Raw genomic sequence first — 23,526 nt, 5'->3', positions numbered from 1 at the left:
AATTGGTTATTAGTTCAATAAGTTTATCAGACCATTGGTAAAACTAAAAACCAACACAGGGGCAAAGCTGTGCTTCGCAAACACTAGCGAGAGCCCGACAACATCAGTTCTTCGAAGTACAAAAAGAAAAAATAGAAACAAGCCTCGAAGTGATAAAAATTCGGCTAGGTCACGGATTCGATCTGCGACCTACGGCGACCTAGAGAATATGAGTCTCACGCACTAACCACTCAGCCACGGACGCTTGCTTACTCACAAACAATAGCCTCGAATAAAATAGAGAACAGATGCTATGAAATTTCCAATGCTACAGATGGTGATTATATCAAAACATAGCCAATCGAAGATTGGTGAAGAGTAATGAACGCAAGTAAACATTAAAAAAAAACACTGAAACATTGAAAAAAAACTCAACTTTCGAATTGATGCACTTTAAGCTCTTAGAATTTCTGGAACAATTTATGAGCGGCACTTTTTTGATAACATGAACCCAACTGGAGAAAAATGGACCAATAGGTAAAGTTTTTATTCCGCTGGATATCTAAAAAATTAAATTCCACTTTTGAAACTAGAAATCGTTCACATTTTTTGCGCCATTTCCACGTTCGTATTTGGAGAGTGCTATTTATGTCACTTTCAGCAGATAAATTTCAATTGAACTCAAAAAATGCATATATACCTAAGTGCATCAATATTTTAAGACTTTTTCCTGAAAAAAAAAACAAAAAAAAAATCAGCAAGACCTATATAAGAGTCTTCACTACGTTCATTACTCTTAAAAAGCCACCAAATAATGAACACTTAGCCACCAAATAATGAACACTTTTATTTGCAAGTTACTTAAGAAAAAAAAAGGTTCGTACAAATACACTAACGCTCGCAAGTGTAAAAAATGTTAATCGTTAAAAAAATACAATAAAAGGGTTAATTCTGATCCTAAAATGTAAACCCCCATAACGAAAATTAAAACTTGCCCAAAGAGCTCGAAGGTATACATAATAGCGAGTTTTCTCTAAAGCAGACCGTACCTTGTCTCCATGGGTTCTGTGCTGTGCGATGATCCGACCTTTCTTCCAGTCCCAGATACACATTGAATGGTGGTCATCGAGACCCACGCTTGCCAGGAGCTAGAAACAAACACTACCAGAAGTTAACACACATATCTAAACTAAACGCAATTTGAGGGATTAATATAAATCAATAAGCGTTCATGCAATTTTTGTAGCTAGTGTTTGGGACTAGCGATAGATATTACGAAACCACGAAAGCTCAGAAGATGGAATATTTTACACACTGTTTTACTATTAGTGAAAAAATTTTGTTAACAGGAAATAGCATCCGGTTCTCTTAAAGCGAACAAACAAAATGCTTTGCCCCAATTCAAGTCAACAAAGTGAATAGCCAAAACTGAAATATCCCTTAAAAAAATTGACGCTACCCTCAAAAATGCCTTCAAAAAATCGGCATCCAAGAAAACGCAACTGACTGTTCCATCGTGACTGAAATCTAGTGCCGATATTCCTCTCTGGTGGCCATTCTGAAGAAGTGACTTCACTTCGCAGTCCTTTGAGTCCCACACACATACGAAGGGGTCTTTGCCTATCTGACCAGATGCGAACAGATCCCCACTTGGATGCTGACACAAACTAAGCATGTGAAAACCCTTAGTTAGAAAAATATGGAAAGTTTAAAAAATGCCTTTTCTGGGATTTCTAACTTTTTTCGGTGAGGTTTTTTTCATGCTATTTCCTTTCTTAAGCAAAATAGAACCAAAAAATGTAAATTTTTTTGACGAATTACTTCAGACGTGTTATACTCGTCGTGTAACGTCTAAAACATCGTCAATTCTCTTTGGTATAAACTAATTATACAAAAGAATATTTATCACCATTTTTTCTCGACACTAGAGAAACGTTTTAAGATTTTTTTGTTGCGAAAATCACGGCGGAAAGGGCTTGAATATGATTATCTATCGACCATTGAAAATTCAAAAAAGCATTAAAATGGTCCTCGTTAAAGAATTTATAATCATATAAAATATCATGAAATCCCATCGAATGAAAAGGCTATAAAATGATGAACATGATCAAATCTTTTCATTTTAAAGATGACAATAATGATTTTAAGCCTGTTATCAATTTTTAAACTTACCACAAAACATCATCACTATGTCCCAGAAAGAATTTCTGTCTATGTTGCAGAACATCATACACAATACACACTCCGGCTACAAAATACACTATCTTATTATTTGCTTGTTGGTTCGGAGCAGTCTGGTCATCGGAAGTTTCTGTTGAAGCGTAGAATAAGTTGTTGTGACATTGATGACCTCTATACCCATACACCCACTCTAATCGCAGGTGTGAATTCGGAGCCAATCTGTCCATTATTTTTCTAAGTATCGAGAATTCGATTTTATGGCGTTTACTTACGAATGATGATTTATATGCTACATTTATTTATCTAAAATAAATTCAAAATTCCTTTTTTAAACTTTTAGACAAAAATCTATTCATATAGCGTAATTATGGGAAACTTATTCAGGCTCATAATCATTGAACTTTACGGCTCCTCGAAGGTCAAAAACAAGGATCCAGCTGGATAACGCTTAAAATCATTTTTAATCTAGTTTCACAATTTATTTCACAAACGTCAGTAAAATTTTGTTGAAATTTTTGCAATACTAGAAATAAAATCTTTCTTTAAAATGCTCTCATTTCCAGATTGAAAAAATCCAGTTTAAGAGATAGGCAGACAACTGTGGAACCCAAAATGCAAAGATTAAAGTAATTAATTAAAAACAATTACGTAATTTCTCAAAAAAAGTCAAAAAAGGGACAGTGAGCTTTTGGGGACACGAGTTATCATCAACTTTTCACCTTCCACAAAGCGTCACAAGCTTAAACAAAAATATATGCCACGAAAACATGTAATTCCGATTAAAAGTCTGGGACCAATGAAATTGCATACCGTAAAAAATTTTAAAATCATGCAAGCTTAAGAAAGATAGTCAACCGAGACTTGAAAAAAGAAGGTTTGAAAACATTCAACGAACTCAAGGAGAGAGACTTGAAAAAAAGAGGGTTTGAAAAATTTCAACGAACTCAAGGAAACTGAAAAACAAGACTGACTTTTCAACTTTCTAGATTCAAAGAAAAATATATCACTTACAGCTATTTGAAACAACAAAACAGTAGCTCCAAAAGGTAAACATAGCCAACAGACAGTTGGAAAGGAGTCAATGAACATAATTTAACAAAAAAAACTGATATGTCAATCATGTTTTTCTGAAAAAACGAAAAACTGAAAAAACTCAATCAAAAAACTTAACTGAGCTTGCCAAAGACTCAGTTAAAAAGCTTGCCTGTTTAACTGAGCTTGCCTTTTAACAAAGAAAATGAACTGAGCTTAAAAAAAACTAGAAGTCAAACCGCGGAAAAGTACATTTGGATCTGAAAAAATTTCTAGACTTCCTGGAAAAAAAACCAAAAAACATCGCGGTCTATCTAAGTTCATCGACTCTTAAAAAAAGAAAAGTGAGGGTAGAAATAAGCCTTAGAAGATGAAACTTATGCAATGAGTAGCAATCAAAACTCTGACTGGAAGATGACGTGTTTCACCGCTGCGCCATGATCGCTTGAAAATAGGCAAACATAAGTTAACAATAAATCAGATAGAACGGATGCTATTCAACTATCAATGCTATACAGTTAAAATGCCACCAAATAAAAACTTTTTATTCGCAAGTTGGGTAAAAAGCGGCCTAGTAAAAAACACTACTCTAGCTAAACTTTTTATTCCGCTGGGAATTCTGAAACTTAAAATTCATCTAGAAACTAGAACTCCTTCATTTTTTCGCATCATTTTAACATGTTTTCGAGAGCAAAATTTGCTGCCATTTCAGTAAATAATTTTGACTTGAAGTTAAAAAGGAAAAAGGTACTTTTATGCTGAATAAAATTTGAACGAAACAAAAACCTGCGTTTCTAAAATACAAAATGATAAAAAACAAATTTCAGTCATTCTGGAATTTTGACCTGTGTATTAATGATTTTACATGGAGAATGATATATACCCGATTTTCAAAGTTTTGCAAGTTCTTTTTGCAAGTTCATAAGTTTTGCAAGTTCTTTTCGAGTTTGCTTCTTAAATTAAACAGACGCAAAGCTGCGCTTCGCAAACACTGGCGAGAACACGACCAAAAAGCAGTTTTATGAAACGAAATATGAAAAGATAGAAATAAGCCTTGAATTGGTAAAGCTTTGCTACGCATGCGCTTCGAACCTGCGACCTCGAGAATTGGAGTCTCACACCCTGCCCTCTTTTGCAAGTAATAGGTTGGAATATAGCAAACTGAAGGCATCCACACTAATTTTGCATATATTAAATTGAAAAGCATAAAGCCTCCTTAAGTGTAAATTTTGCTTTTCAAAAAGTTGCGAGACATTGCGTTACATAAGTTCTGAAATCGAGTTTTTATTAAGTTTATGTTGTTTGAAACACAACTTTTTTCGGTTCAATTGATGAATTTGAAATGTATCAACTGTGTTAACTTATTACTATTCGAATGTCAAAGCACATGCTATCAAAAATCCGTAAAAAGGCCCCAAAAGGGGCACCCATATTTGCGACTTAGGCTAGAAAAAAAGAATAGTTGTAAAATAAAAAACCGTAAAAGTGCCGTCAAAAAGACGTAAAACTGCTTCAAAACTGGCACCAGAATTTTAAATGTATTTAACTGTGTAAATTTATTCCTATTGGAATGTCAAAGCACATGCTATCAAAAGGCCGTAAGAGAGCCCCAAAAGTGACACCAATATTTGCGACTTAGGCTAGAAAAAAGAATAGTAGTAGTATTTGGGATTTGAAGACTGCCAAAAGGGCAGTTTAGGAGAAATAATTCCTTTAGCCAGGCTCAGAAATCAAGCCGAATTGGATAGAGGCTAGTTTACTGATCAAGCATTGCATTAATAAAGTCAGATTTTACCAATATGTATTTTTGCACCATAAGCGAACTTCAGACTCGGCAGTTCAGTTGCAACGGAACAATCAAGGCTTCGTACTGATACGATTTTTTTTGAACATTTCGAGTTAAGATCTAGGATAACCTCGACTGAAGAGCCCATTGCTTATGCTTTTTGTATGCCATCCGTACTAAGCTTCGCATATTTTACTAACTCCAACTTTACACAGAGACGCTTCTTCCTCATGAGAATGTTTTTAGTCCTTTTCTTTTTCAACGACGTTACATTTAAGCTCCTATTCCTTGACGCGGACGGAATCAAAACCTCATACTGGATCTAACAAAAGTTCACTTCTAAATATTTATTTTCCAGCGAATATGACAATACATTCGAGAAACCATTTATCATAAATTCGCCTGGGACAAAAAGGTAGCATATCAATTGATTTAAACTTTGAATTCAACATTAAAGTACTAAAGTTTAACTGCAACAGTGATATTGATGAACAATTAATTTATATAAACAACTGAGCCCGTTTTAAAAAAAGCGACACTTCAACCACAATTTTAACACATCTCAAACATTAATGGCACGGCATATGCAATAAAACACATATCATAAATATATTTGTGCACTTTCATTACACAAACAATAAACTCGGTCAGAATAATTTTTATACCCAGATCCTTCATGATCAACGACCTAGAAAAAATAATAATAAGACTCCATTTCTACTGTTTATGAAACTGATAATTCATTATATAACCAAGAATTGCTGCACGTAAGCTCAGGCTACAATTTAAGCACAAAACGCAAATATGAAGAATAATATCGACCAAACTTAGTGGATTACTCACCAAGTTACATTAACATCAGACTTAGTAGAATAGTCAACAAAATTGCATAAATATTCAGCAAAAAAGTTTCAACCCTGTAAAAACTTCTGTTGACTTGGTATTATATGTTCATAAAATGAGATTTATAGACACTTTTCCACATGATAAAACAAATAATATGTACATGTAATTATTGGGTATTTCTTGACTAAGTTACGTTTTTAGGTCAATTTACTAGTTCCTTCCAAAATTATTTAATAGATCAGATCGAATCTCATTTGCTTAACATTGTTTCGAAAATTTCACCCCTCGATTACGTTCAAGTAATCAGATTCATGAAACTTAATTTATTTGCAAATTTTCAGACCTCCGAATCTGGTCTGAATTAGTAAAAAGACCCTCATTTTGTTGAACTATTACGCACTAAGCCCGCGCTTATGCAAAGCGTGAATAACTTTGTGATCAAACTACCATTTCTTTTTCTGCTCATCCATGCTAACGCCTCCAGGGCCTAGGGCGACGACCATTAGAAGTCCCCCAACTATTGAAAGGGTCTGGAAAAAGTCATACTTGAGGAAATCTCGATAGACTCTTCCGTATGGTACTGACCAGAAGTTGTTGAAGTAAAAGTTCATTAGAAACAGCCATACAGAGAGAATGAGTGCGGATAGTTTTGTCTTGTAACCCACAGCTACTAAAGTCATCAGGGCTGCTTCGAACACCATGACCTTAAATAAATCAGGATCATATGAACTATGGCCTAAATTAATCAGACCTTAAAAGAATTATGACCTTAAATGAATCATGACCTTAATGCAATTATGACTTTACTTGAACCATGAAATTAAATGAATCGTGACCTTATATAAATCACGACCTTACAAAATCACGATTTTAAACGAACCATGACCTCAAACGAATCTCGAACTTAAAGGAATCATGACCTTAATGAATTACGATATGACCTTAATCCATGGCCTTAAATTAATTACGATATGAATGAATCATGGCCTCAAATACATCCTGACATAAAATCTACAACTTAAAGCATGAAGTACTCTTATTTTGTATGTGAAAATATTTATTTCGCTCAGAAAATTAATTCAGATACATTTGTCTTGAACTTTTATCTAAATTTAATCGACTTTTCATGAAGCTACAAAAAAGTGAAGAGTATGTGAATCATTCAAGAGCATGACTGGTCCTACAAATCAAAAAAGTGTTTGCACCTGTTATTTTAACCTTTTGACACAGAGGCTGAAGTTGCACTTCGCATGCACAAGCAAAAATAAGACTGACAACGCTACTGGGAAAAACTGAATAAGTAAAACCATGAGTCTTCAAAATTTCTTGAGTGACTCATGCCAATTATGACGCATTAGCAGTACCAGTCAATTTAAAAAAAAACAAGAAGGCTCGTATCAGAGCAAAGCCCTGAATGTTCCGACTGCCTTTTAAGGTTTATGGAGCAGTAAAAACATTAAAAAATTAAATGTAATAAAAAAATCAAAAATTTTTTTCTCTAAAATTTAAATTATTTTTTATGAAAATCATCCCCCCACACGCCATATAAAGTACAAAAAGGATAGATTTCGCTGCTTGGAACCAATCAATTATGGCAAATAAGCTTCTTTCAACCAATTTGGAATGATTTCTAAGAACGACTAACTCTCCGCTTACGCTTTAATAGCGCGAAATCTATCGCGCGTTAATTGTCCCAAATTGGCAATCTTTAAACCCCCATAACTTTACGAAAAATGATCACAGGTGAAATATCTTTTCAAATTTGAGCGCAGGACAACAATATCTTTAAAAATAATTTAAAAATTCCGTCAAAAATGGCTAGTTAAAAAGTCGAAATTTGTCTGAAGAAAAAAAAACCCACGCCGAGCACAAATATTCCGTTACTTTCGTTACGAAAGTCGGAACAAAATAGTCTGTACTATTGCTGTACTTAATCGCTGGTTATTGATCAAAATGAAAACTTTCAAAATGAACACATTGTATCGCAACAATATTTGTGTGTTCATTAGATCTTCATTGCTCAAAATGAGGTTAGCTAAAAAAAAGGTGGTTCTTTTTTGAACAGAATTATAGTTAGAATTCAAAAATAGTTAAAATATTTCTTGTCTTTTTAACTTCAGCAGCGATTGAACAGTTTCTTACCAGGAGTCTAATAACGTGTAGGTCGAAGTGGAACAGACTGATGAACATGAGGATGAGGAGGATTCGACCAGTGAGTTGGAAGTATGTCTTGGGCTGCATGGAGGAGTTCATGGAAGGAATGCCCGCGAACAGACTCTTCGACTCGTGTTTGCACTCGGCCATCAGCAGCAAAAGACCGCCGATTAACGCTAAATTCCTTGAAAACCCAAAAAAAGTAAAAATCATGCAAAAGCTTGCATATTGTTCGAATATTCGGAACTAGTACAAACTGAGCTACTAGGGCGAAAATTCTCAAAATAAATACGGTTACAGAACACTTTTAAAGCTTTGTGATCTTGTGACATTTTTAATGTGTCAAATTCTCTATATATGTAAAACTGACCTCAGCTTAATTAAATTTTTATAATTATGCCTTTTTATTAATTAAATCATTGCATTATGATTTAGTACTTTCGAGCTATTAAACGCAGGTTATACTTCATCAGTAAGAATTAGACTCACCTCATAAGAAATCTGACTTCGTAAATGATGTGGTATGCGAATGTCTGAAATACAACAAGCAAGTTAGAAACCTTGAAACAAGACATCAACTTAATGATATCGCTTGCTAATCGCAGCAGTACTTAATTTTTTCTAATTGAAACAAAAGTTGAAACACATCATTATTTGCAATGAAAAGATGCCTTGTATTTTTAAGCAAGAAAATCATCCCACTTCATTGGGACACACACTTGGGGCCAAAATTGTTGGTCATTCAGAAGTCAGCACTCAGGCGAACCCAGGTTTCTATAGAGGAGCGGGGTTTCAAAAAAAAAATTAGAATCTTACCGAACTTTTTTATAGGTTGAACAAAAAATTGCGTGAGTTGCACGCTCAGAGCTTAGAGAACAGTGAATCGAAGGGCAGGAAGAAAAAATAGCCATTCGACGAAAGAGAAAACAAAAACAAGGATAGCCGGTTACTGTGCAAGTAGCACAGAATGTTCCGAGCATAGTCTTTAGAAAACTCCGGTTCAGAAAGTTTTTTTTTCCAAATTAGTGTAGTTTTGTCTACTTGGTGTGATAAAAAGATCCGACTTTAAAATATATGTAAAGCATATTAGACAGTCATAGTAATATAGGCAAATTGGACAAAAATTTTTGTAGAAAAATGACTAGAAAAACTAAAAAACAAATTCGCAGAAAATTTTTGTTTTTTGGTGCAGAAAATTTTTGAATTTTTTTTGAAGTTTTAGGTTCCCAAAATGAAGTTTAAAAAAATCCAAAAACTAGTTTTACTTGCTTAGAATTAGGTTTTATGGTCTCAAATTAGGCATAATTCAGCTGTTGTAAGCCTGCTCGCTTGCTTTATTTGCTCGAATTAAGATAACATCAAACTTTTCAAACCAGTTTTTCTCGACACTATAAAAATATTAGGATTTTTTTTGAATGTGGTTCGAATCACGACTGAAAGGGCTTCATTATGATATATCACTCAACCCAGTCCAAAATTCGAAGAAAAAAAGCTCACGATTGACAACTATTTGATAAAATTAACCCTCTAAGAAAAATGGACCAATAAGTAAATTTTATTCCAATAACGAACACGGGCTGAGTTCACATTAAAAAAAGTGAAAAAAATCAGCGATTGCCATTGATAAATTATCGATTTTCATTGCCACAGCAGCAAACTATATCGATAGATTATCGCTAATTTGGCTAATTTTCAGCAATGAAACAGCGACAAAAAACTATCAAAATAAGAAAAAAAGAGAACTACCGGGGTTCCATCCCGCAACCATCAGCTTAGATATACACAAGTTATAGGGATTATTAACTCACACTCTCATTTAAAAGCTACTATAATTTCTTCAGTTTTAGAGCTGATTTTTTAGGGAATCATTACTGAAATTATGCCTGAATAAGCGCTGTAAAACAGCGATCATTGGAATACTACAGAAAAAGCAATAACTAATGGTGGGACTTCAACCCGGGATATCTGAAATAAAAAACTTATTTTGCAAACAAGAAGTCGATTACATGTTTCGTGACTTTTACACTTTTGCTATTCGATAGTGGCGCTTGCCATCCTTTAATAAAGGAAATGAACTGAGGATAAAAACATCAAACCCCCACAAAATCAAGTTTGCGAGTGAACAAATTTTAAAAACTTTCTCCTGAAAAAAAACCACCACTAATTCATCGTGGACAGTTTCCGGACGTTCATTGATCGAAAACGTGCAGCCGTGAGAATAGTTCCAGACAACCTAAGTTTAAAAAACCAACCTGTATAACTACAATGCTAAACAGCACGTATAGATTGTACTCTGCGAACTTTCTGGATATGATGAATCCACTGGGGATGAGTTGGCCCACTAAGTTGACAAACACGAACACGTGGCCCAAGAACTCACCACAGTTCCAAACACTGTTCATGTAATCCTTCTGTTCGCCCCATTGAAACCACATTCGGAACCTAAATAATTAAATTATCACGCGTCCCGGGGGCGACGGGATTAAATCCAAATGCACTTTTAAGCTTCCATTACTCGGTATAATGAACCAGGGGCGTCCGCCCCCCCCCCCCCCCCCCCCCCTCAGGGATTCGACCCCCTGCCGACCCAAAGGGTCCCCCCTTTGATACTTTTTCAGAAATCCATTTTTGGCCGACCGACCCTTAAATTTTTCTAAAGGCGCCTTTGGCGCCAATATATACTAACTTTGAGGGGGAGCGCGCGCCAAAAAAAACGCGATTTTTGTTGTCAAAACTTTTCAAAAAGGGCCCAAAAACGGCTTTTTGACCGTTTTTTCAAAAATTTGCCTGCGGCGCAGAAAATTTTGCCAAAATAGGGGCAAAACAGTGCTTTGGGAGAGCTCGAAAAATCAATTTGGTCGACCTAAAAAAAAAGGTCGCTAAAATTTTGGATCCGCCCCTGTAATGAACTATTTTAACATATCTACGCTTTCGTTTGCTCACCCTATTATGTAAACGATTTCATGTCATGTGTATGCACAATATCTGCACAATTTTGGCCCTGAGCTGCTTGCGCTAAATTATATTAATCCAGAATTGAATTAGAAAAGCTAACTGAATAAACTGGTGTTTTTTTGGTCCCTAAAAAGCCGTGGCTCCTAATAAAATTTCCTTAAAAGTAAGCAACGCGTTCGGTGAGTTAATTTCTAAGCTACGCATCTTAGACAGCAAGATGAATTGATTTTTGTCGAGAAAATTACAGTGTTAACTGGTCCGTGAACACGGTAGCCGCTTAGCATAATCAATTTTATTTATCGAAAATGTTTATCTTTGCGTGCTAGTCACTTAGCACGAAAACAAGGCACTAAATTAGAGTAAGCTAAGCGATGAATTTCTGAATTTTAAGAATTGAGAATGCGCAGCGACTGATATGCTTAAAAACCGAGCCCATGTAAGCTAGAAGAAATTAAATGATCAAGTTACCATCCTTACCCCAAATAGACCAAGTTAAGATCCTCCGCCCCAATGTTCATGTAAACTATAATTCCGCTGCAAGTAAATTACTCAATTCTGATTGGCTGAAAAGTTAAAATCCTTCCCATTCAACGCTTTAGAGGTGGAGTATAACTGAATTCATTATATCAGGGTTATAGCCTAATGTCATTCACCCTTCCAGTACTCATTGATCAAATTTTTTTTTTCGCAAAAAAAAAGACTTTCCAAGTACCGGTTTTGTATAGCTTTTTCTACTCCATATACCGGTTTTGTATAACTTTTTATACAAATATCATTTCTCGTATAATTTTATATCGTATGAGGGCTTGTTCTTATATTTTGTCGTACATCGTCTACCATGTACAAAGCAGTTATAACATGCAATCAACTCACCCGTCCTCGATGAATGTGCTGAGTAGGAATACTCTGGCCACGTGGGGCATCACGTGTTTGCTTTGTCGCAACACCTGGTCCGCCACATCCTCGCCCTTCGCTATCAACTGTTTCACGTCCATCAACACAACAAGCTCTATCTGAAGTTACAAACCGTGCTCGTTGCATGAGGGTGAGGCAACATTACCCAGCCCAGAAAAATAACAAAAAAATTGCATGTAGTTGTTAAGCAGGGGCACAACAGCGGTTCGCCGTGATGAGCTGTACAGCTCGTATGTTGGTCCTATCCCTCGTGGATAAATGATCTTAAAAAAACACTAAAACTGGCGTCTAAACAAACTAAACGGATTTTATTGTAACAGTTTTTCCGCACTCTTTTACAATAGTCGGTGCAGCACCTCATCAAAGAATGGAACATTCAATTTCTAGGAATCTCTCATCAGTTTTGATTTTCAAACGTAGATAATTTCCTCTGTTAGCATGAATCTGGTTATCACAAATTGGATAGGCTTTTGTGCAGAGATTACATTTACTTTATTTTGACCCCTGATGTCTACAACAAATTGATCAATCAAGCAAACTGGTTCTGTGAACTGTTGCAAGAGCAGATAGCGTAGGCTATATTGAACAGATACCGAATATCATATTCATTATCTGTTCAATATAGCCTACGCTATCTGTTCTTGCAACAGTTCATAGACCCAGTTTGCTTTATGGATCATTTGTAGTAGACATTAGTGAAAATTTTGTGGTTTTTGCTCAGGTCAAAAATTGTGATCTCTCCGCAAAAAATCTATCCAATTTGCAATAACCAGATTTATACTGACGGGAAATTATCTAACTTTGAAAATCAAAAATGATGAGCGATTTCTCGTCTAGAGCATTCAATTTAGTCAATATAGTGTCATACAAAGCAAAAACAAATTGAGCAGAAAAAAAGGAACTTCAAAACTGACCGGTTGCTATGCAAAACGCATAGACTGTTCCGTTCCGATTCATGGGCGAATTTAGAACACTCTCCCGGAGAGGGATTCGACCCACTCACCACATAAAGAGTCTCACCTTTAATTCTACTTTTTGATACCCAATTTTGGCCAACTGACCCCAAAACTTTTCCAAAGGCGCCAAAAACCACTACCTTTGAGGGGACCGAACATCAGAAAATCCGAATTTTTGGTCAAAAAAGGCAAATTTGACTTGTTTTTTCACAATTTAGACTGCGGCGCATAAAATCTTGTGTTTTTGAAGAGCTCGTGAAATCAATTTGGTCAACCTAAAAAGATCCGCCCCTCCCTTCAAAAAAAAGGAAAATCCGCCCCTCCCTTCTTCAACAAAATCCTACATCCGCCCCTGTTCCGATCAATCTCATACACAAAACGAAAAACGAAGGAGATCATTTGTTTTAGTTGGAACGTTTTTTGCTGCCGGGAGGGGGGTGGTGACGTGAATTTATGGTGTGAGTTCGAGCTTTCACTCTTCGGTCGAAATTAGCCTAAGTGTGGAGCTCCGGTAGTGATGGTGTCCAGCAATCATATGATTGCTGGTTCAAATCTCACGTGCGCTGCATTTGCAAGGTGAGCTCTATTAGGTTAGTCATAGCATATTGTCAACCTTAATAATTAAACTTCGGGCCAGGCCTCCGGGCTCGTTGCCAAAAAAAACCTTGAAAATCCATCAATTCGTTTAAAAAACGGTTTGAACTTTTTATATTTCAGCTCAAATCACGCGTGAAAATGCTTCAGAATAATATCACTCGACCCCATATTTTTTGTGATACCTGATTTTGCGCTGAATAAAAAAAATACAAATCCAAAGTTCCTTGGGAGGTTGGATTTTTATCTCAATTTTATCTCAGGGATTAGGCTCTTTTCTCCTAGAAAGAAACAATCAAAAACACTTGGCTATCAAATCAAGGTAAGCAGTGATCTAAAAATAGCACCACCAATAACAAACTTTCAGTCGTTTTCTTTCTAACAAACGTCAGGAAATTATTTTTTGAATAGCTCCAGAAACTCAGATTCATGTTCGTGTAAAGACGCAGGAATTACTAAAGAATGCAGCGGTTTTCCCAATTCCGAGTCAACCATTTCCTTCAAAGAGCAAAACTTTATCTCTTGATTTTTCGATCCTAGTCTTGCAACACCAACACAAAACGAATCAAGATTCAGAGGGCAATCCTTGGAATCGCCCGCACCTTCGGTTTCGCTGAAGATTTCAATTGATTCTAATATTTGAGAGGCAGCTTGACTAGCAGACATAAATCTCGGCGGCTCAAAAATTGGCCTCCCTCTTAACATATTTTCAATACTCTGTTCTTTCACTTTAATGTCAAGCAAACATAACGTATGAAGTCCAGACTTGAAATTCTTGACAATCTTTTCAAACGCGCTAATCGGTTTCCACGTTTCAGTCCAAAAACATAATGAAACAGTTTCACCAAAACGATAAAGCTGTAGCCCTGTTGAGCCTATAGCCGTCAAAATTGACGCATTATGAATTGTTTCAACTTCAATTCCTTTTTGCCTCGCTCTCAGGTATATGTCATGATGTGTCGTAGCTGCAAAAGGGTCTCCTACGATTACCAGCGCAACATTTTGGCCAACAGCTTTAGATAAAATTTCACTTTCGCAATTCTGCTCAATAAGCGTTCGGTCAGCAAGTACTATTTTGGATTCATCTAATTCTAGACTTTTTGCTAAATGCGTCTTGCCACTGGTACCATCATCTATTTCTAGTTCTGTCATAAGCGAAGTGTAAGCTTCTAAGAAAATATGATTGCAAGACTGGAGAGCTTTCAAGCCTCGCAGAGAAATATCTTCAGGCGAGCCCAGCCCAAGGCCGACCAAGAAAAGCATACCAATCTACAAAAATTTATCACCCCAATAACACTCCCAATTTCGATAGGAATCTGGGTTTTGGAATTAAGAACAAGGGAAAAGTTATCTATGATAAAGAAGTTTCATTCAGGACTCAATATCTTATAGATTTTATTCCTGTTTTATCCCTATTGACAGATCCAAATGTTTAAAAAGGCCAAAACTTTGAAACCCGACAAAACCACATATCGACGAAGGCAGTCAAAAACCTTTTTCAGATCGAGTTACACGAGCTACTATTTCTGGAAATTTTAATGATTGCAACGTTTGGCGACACTTCAAACTAGGCGAGAAGCGGTTGATGGAAATCTGGAGATATAATACTTTTAGTAAAGTGTCCGTAAGTAGATTTTGCATAAGGAATGTTAAAAACTATCACGCATTTTCCTTTGATTGACAATTTTATGAACTTAGGTTTTTTTTATTCAGGAATCAGTTATGATTTTTTCTTGTGTCTAAATTGATTACGTTCTGAACACTCCCCAACATACTTCGAAAGCAAAATTACCTTATTCGCTAAGATTGCCAGCAGATGAGAACAATTTAAAGTCATTAAGACTGAAAATCGAACCGTAAATATATTTTACAAAGAATGTAAATACAAAACGAACTAGTTTGATTCAAAACTGACGATAAACAGATTATACCCATTAGATTTAAAAAAGGATCAAAAGAATAAACAACACCGCTCGCATGTAAGGGCGAAGCCCTGAATGTTCCGATTGCACAATAAGGCCTATTTGTTTCTGTTTATTCTCCCAAAAGGTTTTTTCTTCTGGTTATTCGGAAAATAGTCAAACTTAAGCAAACAAAAAACATCAAAAATCGAATTTCAAAGAAAAAAATTGAATGCCTTTAAAGCCCTGTGAATTTCTAGGACAATTGATGATTGGCTTTTTTCAATAAAATTAACCCAATTTGAGAAAACTGTATCAATAGGTAATTTTTCGGCAGAGAAATCTGAAAATTAAATTCTTAGAAGTCAATTTTGTTTTTCGCGACCTTTACACTTTTGCTGTTCGAAACAGGAGTTTGAACTTGAATAAATCAAAAGTCAAACAGCGAAAAATTAATTTGGAGCCTGAACCAATTTTAAGACTTTTACTGAAAAAAAATCATCACGACCTATATAAAGTCTAAATTACGTTACGTTCATTCACTTTTAAAAAACCACTCGAAGCATAATTATTCCGCACTTTCCTCGAAACTAAGGGAAAAAACAAATCTTTTCAAAAACAGCACATTTAAACCTATCGTATTTAAATCATTTCTGTTCAGATTTTCCATATGATACTTTTTGGTCAAGTTTGTTAAATTCTTATCAACCATGACAATAGAAACTAACAGTCATGACAAAACCAGAAGATCTTATTAAAATTTAATTTAAAATAAAACAATTAAAGATTTGCCATAAAAACTGAACAGCATTTGCTACTTTTATGGTAGCTCAAAAATATAGCAGAATAGATACAATTAAAGACAGATACAATTCGGAAACTAAACAAAGAATTTCATTCGAAAAAGAGAAAGCCAATGATTCATCAGCATATAATGATTTTGTTCGATCGTTATATATAATGGTCATAACTACAGGTATGACACTACGAAAACCGGAGTTATAACATTAACTTGGTCGTTTAAACAGAGAGGCGAAGCGGAGCTTCGGATCACTTGCGATACCACAAAAAAAGCACTGAAAGCTAGCAGACAGGAAAGGAAAAAAACCACTAAGCCCAAGGAAATTGGAAAAATTTTCACAACTACAAATAAAAAACATAATATTGTCTGGAACGATGTTCTTTTTGCGGAAATCACGTCCAGAAACACATTCGACTACTTTTAATTCGAGCGAAACAAAATTGAACGTTTTATACGACACGGAGGAAAACATACAAGTTATGGTTCCTCAAACGACCCAAAATTAGATTAGTAGGCCAATGAAACATACGCCGAAACCATTTAGGCCGAAAAATTTGGAAGCAAAAAAATCAAAAATACTCAAAACTCAACTGGGAAAATATTAAAGGCTAGTAAAATTACAAATTGTACGAGTAAAGGAAATTCTAGAAAAGCAACTACAATGAAAACTGCATACAGCAAAAAATCTAAGATGTGGCAACTAAGCCGACAAAACATGAGCAGACGAATTACAAGCCAAGTTATTTGAAACGGAATATTTTGAAACGGAATATCCAAGTTATTTGAAACGGAATATCCCAGGCGTATTCGTTACCTCCAGATTAAGTGTGCCGGTCACCCTTATCAATTTCATTTCATTTTGAACCAAGAGGCCAAGTTATTCTGCTAAACAACTTGGTAACACGAAAAATCTATATTCCGATTCGATAACGCTTGCTAATCGCAAGCGTAAGCAACAAAATGAAAACTAAGAAAACACGACTTGAGACGAAGATTAATACGCAAACGAACTGAAAGACATGCATTGCGAAAAAAAGATGGTCCGGCCAGGAACAAACCCCAGAGCATGGAAGTCTCAAGCAGGCGCTTTACCCGTAATCTGACAATTTGCAGTTCGATAACCTTATAATTCATAATAATATAACTTAATTTCCAAAAAACTATATGAAGTTGTTAAATGACAAAAAGTCTGTTCCCGATTAGCCACTTGCTATCGAAAGTGTTAAAGATAACAACAGATTAAGTTGTATGGGATCCAAATTCAAACAGTAACCTCCTAGCAGTGCGTCCCGGGCAACGTGTACGTCACTAAAGGACAGCATACCAGACCTGTCTGTACGCGGCTAATGACTGAAGTGCAAACGCTCCTCGGTGGTCAACGGAGGTTGGGTAATACGGTCTAGAAAACCATACCTGTAGAAAAACTAACTACATTCAAACCATTGAAAGAAACCAATCGGAAACAGGAGCGACCGGCCCGAAACAATGTTTTGGTTGGGCAGCAACCGTGAAAGTTTGGACATTGGAATTGTAGGATCCTTAAAGTTCCACAATATTGGAGGGACGCAGTAAAACTCAATCTGTTCAAGAAAGGAAGCAGAGCAGAAGCGAACAGTTACCGTAGCCTTTTCCTTCTTGACCAAGTAGGCAAAGTGTTCGCAAAGGTGATTGCAAATAGGGTGCATAAGCAGCTGCCCAAGATCTCACCCTATCAATTTGGGTTCCCAAGCGACATGTCAACGGGCCTAGATATCTTGGCAATTAGATGTTTGCTTCAAAGAAGGACTGAATACCAGCAACCTCTTTGTATGACTTTCATCGACTTGAAGAAGGCTTTACTGTCTATTGATAGGGAAGTGCTATTTATCGCCCTAATGGATTTTGGAATCCCAGGAGATATCCCAGGAGCATTCCACAACAAACCCATCGGCAAGCTTGAAAAGAATTACACCTTTGTATTGAACCGGGGGAGGGGTGCGGCAGGGGGTGCGTTTTGGGCCCACTGTTGTTTATCATCCTTTTTGACTTCCTCCTAAGTAAGACCAGTGAAGAGAAAAGAAATTTTGCATACGCCGATGATCTGGCTTTGATCTCTGACAACCAAGCAAATGCTACCAAGTCGCTGAATGAGATAGCAAAAACCTTTGGATTGGCTCAATTAGAAATATCTAACGAGAAAACTAAGAGTATTGTAATCAACACCAAAGACAATACTAATGTCCCTATCAATGTACTCAGTGAACAGGTTAATCACTTAAAGTACCTCGGCAGCATCATAGCATCTGATGGCAGCGCTGACAGCTATCAGCCCTCGCATTTCTAAGACAAGGATAGCAATGCTACGTCTAGGACCGGCCCTGGTGTCAAAAAGATTGACACTAAAGAACAAGGGTTTCCTCATCGAGACTTTCCTAAAACCAGTCTTGCTATACGGCTTAGAGACCCTTGTTATCAGATGCACTGATCTTGGTAGACTAGAAGCGGTTATACACTGTGCTAAAAGAATGTGTCGAAGGCTAGAAACGAGAAACGAAATGAAAATAAAGGAATTGAATGAAAAGGTTAAAACAACGCCAGTCGCACACCAACTATGCAGGAGAAGGGTTCAAATGTATGCTTCCTTTAAAAACATCGGTGTCGATAGCTTAAATGATCTACTTGAGGGTGATAAAGTTTGGCAAAAAGATTGGATTCGGCAGCTTAGCGCTGATCTTGACAACCATTGGCTCAAGACAAAGTGTGACCAGGACAACTGGTTGCACAATCCGACAACCAAATTTAGGTTCCTTGACGGTGGGGATTTTAAATCAATGCTATTGGCAAAAGGTCGCAAACAGTTCAATGTCCTAATGAAAATTGTGGTAGAATGTTTCATAGCAAAGAAGAGATGAACAGGCATCTCAGAGATAATCATTCAGAACCTTCGGTCCAGACCTCCGATAGTAGTTAAATTGAAACTGATAAAGGAATTGAAAGCATTAAAGGAATTGAAAGAACTGTAGAGATCCCCGAGCAGCCCAGCAACGGAGGGGTCCAAGAAGAGCAAATTCGACTGCTCTCCGCCGACTGTAACAATACTTATGTCTATGTCAGTGGTTGGACTAAGCACATGCAAAACTGCCAACCGCATATGAAACTGATCAGCGCATCAGAACCGACCGTCTCAGCGCCCCAACTGAGTCGGCAATCCTTCGCATCAAAGCAAGACACTAGCACAGGTCATGATGTGCTAAAATGCCCGCTTTGCTCTTATCGGTGCTCTGTTAGAAAGTCAATGATCAATCACTGCTATGTGAAGCACCGATATTCGTGGGTCAAAGCAAGGCCAATAACCGAGCCGCCAAATCATGTAGGCGTTGTCCCGGTTTTTACATTCAAGGGACAAAATTGTGCAGAATGTAGCGCCATGACCACCACTGCTACCTCGGAAAGGTAGAACGGGTTCCCAGTGGTGACTTTCATTTCGTTTGAATAAATTCTAATGATTTGATAAAGTCAAAACCATTGCCCCTGGCCTCGACCAGCTGGGTTGCAGATGGTGGGAAATTAATATATTTAGGTTTTAAATTTCTCGCAGAGCGCAAGCGTTATCAAGCTTACTTATTCTTAATGAACACTGTTGATGCCTAACTTTCTGGAGAAAATGGAAAAAACATCTCGTAAGTAATTCATAGATAACACCGAAATCAGTGAATTGACCGCTTTAAGCGGCCGGAAAAAGCGGTAAACTAGTTGAAATAAGCGAAAGCGGAATGACTTTTGTAAAAGCGGCAGAAAAGCTCTGAAAGCGCGATTCAGTTTCAGAAAAAAGAAGAGCGGCTTCGAAAAAAGCGGAAGCGGATTTTTCATAAGCGGTCAATTCACTGACCGAAATTGAAAAATTTTCTGAAAAATTGACAAAAAGAAATAAATATGTAAGTTGGATTTCTCAAGTTTTTAACCGCCAATTATTTCGCTTTTAAAATTGTAAATTACATCTGAAACTCCAGAAAAAAATGGTACCTTAAGAAATCCACGAGAAAAAAATGCTAATTATCTGGCCATAGACTCCATAGAAATTGATTGGTCCTAAAAAAAACTCAATCGGTCTGTGAATTTTCGACTACAAATATTTTAAACAGTCAAGCATTGTTTAAGCCACCGGTGAAACTTCAGCGGAACTACTCCAAATAAGCGAAACGAATGAGGATTTTACCTTGAAAACAAATAAAAAGGGACCTAAGTATTTAGTTTTTCCTCTGAGTGATCAAAACTGTTATCTCGCAGCTAGATTAAACAAGCACAATTTTCGATATTAAAAGGTGCAATAGATAAACTTAACAATCGGGTCTCGGTGATACCCTAACCAGGGGCGGCCATCCCCCCCTCCCCTCCCTCAGCGATTCGACCCCCTGCCGACCCAAAGGGTCCCCCTTAGAACTAATTTGAGATACTCATTTTTGGCTGACGGACCTCAAAATTTTTCTAAAGGCGCCAAAATATTAACTGATTTTGAGGGGAGCGCGCGCGCCGAAAAAACGAGATTTTTTTGATGAAAATGGTCCAAAAAAAGCCCTAAAACGCCTTTTTTGGCCTGTTTTTTTTTCAAAATTTTGCCTGCGGCGCAGAAGCTTTGGCCAAACCAGGGTCTTTTTACTACTTTGAGAGAGCTCGGAAAATAAAATTGGTCGACCTAAAAATAAAAGTTCAAAATTTTCGAAATTTTTTTAAAAAAGCCGCCCCCCCCCCTCGAGAAAATCCTTGATCTTAAGCATTATTGAGGGCCAAACTCTTCAGCATCTGGTCACTGACCCTAAAGGCTGAACATTAAGACGTTTTTAAGTCAAAGTATGAACGTTACCTCTGAGCCGAAACGCAGAATCAGACAAAGTAGAATTGATTTCTAAAAAGCTGTCAAATTATTCAAGGATATTGATGACATAGTTGTAAAGGGAAATGTTCCGAATTGTTTGAAAACCGCACGCGTATTTCGAAAAATTATTACTGATACTCCAGAAAGGGTCGATAGATAAACCTCGTCCAATTTTAGGAAGAATTCACAAGCTTTAAAGATAGAACAGAGGTCTGCAATGATATCAAAGAGAATTTTGCAGACGACAAAATTAAGCTTATTCCCAAGACATGATACTCGATTCGGTTAAGACCAATTTACCACAAAATGAACACGCCGGTCTCACGTGATCCGGGAAGTTCCAACGATAACCTTTACAAAACGAATCAAAAATAATTGAGAAATAATTATAATTTCTAACTAAATGACTGTTCTTTCAATAATTGTAGTGAAATAATCATTAAACCTTTAAATTCAAATTCTTCTCAAAATTTCACTTTTTATATTCGAAAGAAAGCAAAGACCGCAGACGAGACATTCGGCCAAAACAATTATTGTGAAAACTTAAACTATTTCAAAGAGCAAGTATAACACAGAGAAGAGGCTGCGTTTCCTAAACACTAGCGAGGAAACGACAAAAATCAGCTTTATAAAACGAAATAAGAAACTATTGAAATAACGAATTAGTAAGACTGTACTACGTATATTGGCGTCGAACCTCCGACCTCGAGAATTGGAGTCTCGCACCCTGCCCACTTGGCCACGAACGCTTAAACGGCAAACACTAGTCACAAATAAAGCAGCTACATATAATAAATTGCCAATGCAATGCAGCAAAAGTGAACCCAAAGACAAAAAGACAATTTTGCAAGCAATAGTTTAGAATACAACAAACTGAAGATATCCACTCTTACTTTGCATGCAATAACTCTTTTCAAAAAATTGCCAGACATATTGAGTTAAAAAGTTTCTGCAACCGAGTTTTTACAATTGTTATTTTTTGAAACAAATATCTTTTTTCGGTTCATTTGATGATTTTAAAATGCATCAACAATGTTAACTTATTACTATTCGGAAGTCAAAGCACATGCTATCAAAATCCGTAGAAGTGCCCCAAAAGTGGCACCAAACTGTGCGACTTGTGTTAGAAAAAATATATATTCCAAGAAAACTAACGCTCACTAAAGTTCGTAGTGTAATCAGTGTTTAATCTGCTCGTTAAAGTTTACCTTTTTAAGCTTGAAACTGTGAGAAATTCAAAAAACACACATTCATATAAAACTATCTTGATAGAGACGGACGAAGATGAACGACAGCTTCTCTTGATGAATGAAGTTCCACCTTTCGATCGGTATTGTTTTCAGGTGCCGTGCATTATTACTCAAAATCTCATCACCGTAAGTGCTTTTCCTGGAAAAGAAGCTTTTGGAATTTGCCTGATCTGATTATAATAAATTTTGCTATAAGATTGAAAGTGTTTATTTATCCAACAGTGCCAAACAGCATGCAAAATAGTTACACAATCAATCATAATATCATTAATTTCAAAAACTGAAAGCTCCTGATGGAAAGGATAGACAAAGGGCACATGGTGTGTCCACTAGACGTCCGCCCTACATTGATAAGTGCAAGTCATACATACACTTCATAATAATGAAATAATTAATTCTGTCCAAATCACATACCCCAAAACGCTTTCAAAATGTTACGAACAATTTGTTTAAGGCACTACTTCAAACTAATGGTCCCTTCAAAAAATTATTTTAAAAAATTAATTTAAGTTAAAGCAATTAAATTTTTCGAAACAAACTACCTGATTTTTAATCAATCATTTTTTTGCTCTTGAAGCGACACAAATAGAGGCAACTGAGTCGACAAAACAAAAGCCAAAAACATTTTGGCCGAATTAAGTTTTCAAGTGAAACAGAAAAAAGTCAGGGTTATTATTTTTTTTATTAAAGGAATACATCAAACACACTTGCATAAGCGACAAAAAATGCTGACTGCACAAAAAACTCTACTATGTGTAATCTACGAGGCAAAAACAAAAGCAGACGCACAAAAGTCCGACCATTCAATTTTTCCCTGAAAAAAATTTGATAATTTTATGTATACTGAAAAAAAAAACAACAAGATACGGCCGGAACTCAAACCCCAGACTCTAGGGTACAAAAACAACCGCATTATCTCTACGCCAAAGCAGTCTCGATGTTGCTAAGGTTCACCAAAGTAGCTTCAATTTCAACTGCAGATGTAAGTAAAATTATTTACGGGGGGAAACGTCTTTCGCAAGTCTAAAAAATCAAAAGAGCGTGCAAAACTTCCACGACCCGAAAAAATTAACATAGCCAACAGACAATTGGAAAAGAGTACAGGAACGCAAGTACACAGACAAAAAAATGAAAAAATAAAGATCAACTTTTGAACTTCCAAGAAAAAATAATGTCCTTAAATCTCTAGAAATTTCCAGAATAATTTATAAATAACACTTTTTATGATAATATTAACCCAACTGGATGAAATTTTTGAATTCGCTGGGAAATTTAAAAAACTCTATTATCTAAATTAGAGGTCGATCATGTTTTTCGCAACCG

General features: G+C 36.3%; 3 protein-coding genes across 3 annotated transcripts in view; all 3 read right to left on the bottom strand.

The window, feature by feature from the left end:
• Positions 1-2,460, bottom strand: part of LOC134847527 (echinoderm microtubule-associated protein-like 6) — a 64,156-nt gene extending 61,696 nt beyond the window's left edge. The window contains exons 1-3 of the mRNA XM_063864581.1: positions 2,152-2,460; positions 1,487-1,646; positions 1,029-1,127 (exon numbers count right to left, since the gene is read on the bottom strand). Coding sequence (XP_063720651.1) covers positions 1,029-1,127; positions 1,487-1,646; positions 2,152-2,387 — 495 coding nt within the window. The 5' untranslated portion in view covers positions 2,388-2,460. The remainder of the gene's footprint in view (positions 1-1,028; positions 1,128-1,486; positions 1,647-2,151) is intronic.
• Positions 2,461-5,310: 2,850 nt separating this feature from the next.
• The window catches only part of LOC134848245 (surfeit locus protein 4-like), a 284,837-nt gene continuing 266,621 nt past the window's right edge, over positions 5,311-23,526 (bottom strand). Inside the window, exons 2-6 of the mRNA XM_063865629.1 lie at positions 11,807-11,948; positions 10,231-10,420; positions 8,468-8,511; positions 7,967-8,162; positions 5,311-6,528 (exon numbers count right to left, since the gene is read on the bottom strand). Coding sequence (XP_063721699.1) covers positions 6,268-6,528; positions 7,967-8,162; positions 8,468-8,511; positions 10,231-10,420; positions 11,807-11,928 — 813 coding nt within the window. The 5' untranslated portion in view covers positions 11,929-11,948 and the 3' untranslated portion in view covers positions 5,311-6,267. The remainder of the gene's footprint in view (positions 6,529-7,966; positions 8,163-8,467; positions 8,512-10,230; positions 10,421-11,806; positions 11,949-23,526) is intronic.
• LOC134847840 (diphthine methyl ester synthase-like) lies at positions 13,691-14,664 on the bottom strand. The gene has a single exon (XM_063865072.1). The coding sequence runs from the start codon at positions 14,659-14,661 to the stop codon at positions 13,795-13,797; it is 867 nt and encodes a 288-aa protein (XP_063721142.1). The 5' UTR covers positions 14,662-14,664; the 3' UTR covers positions 13,691-13,794.

This window comes from Symsagittifera roscoffensis, chromosome 6 (genome assembly GCF_963678635.1).
Source record: "Symsagittifera roscoffensis chromosome 6, txSymRosc1.1, whole genome shotgun sequence".
Taxonomy (NCBI): Eukaryota; Metazoa; Xenacoelomorpha; order Acoela; family Convolutidae; genus Symsagittifera; species Symsagittifera roscoffensis.
Note: the sequence above shows the minus strand (reverse complement) of the source record. Positions and strands in the feature narration are given on the sequence as shown.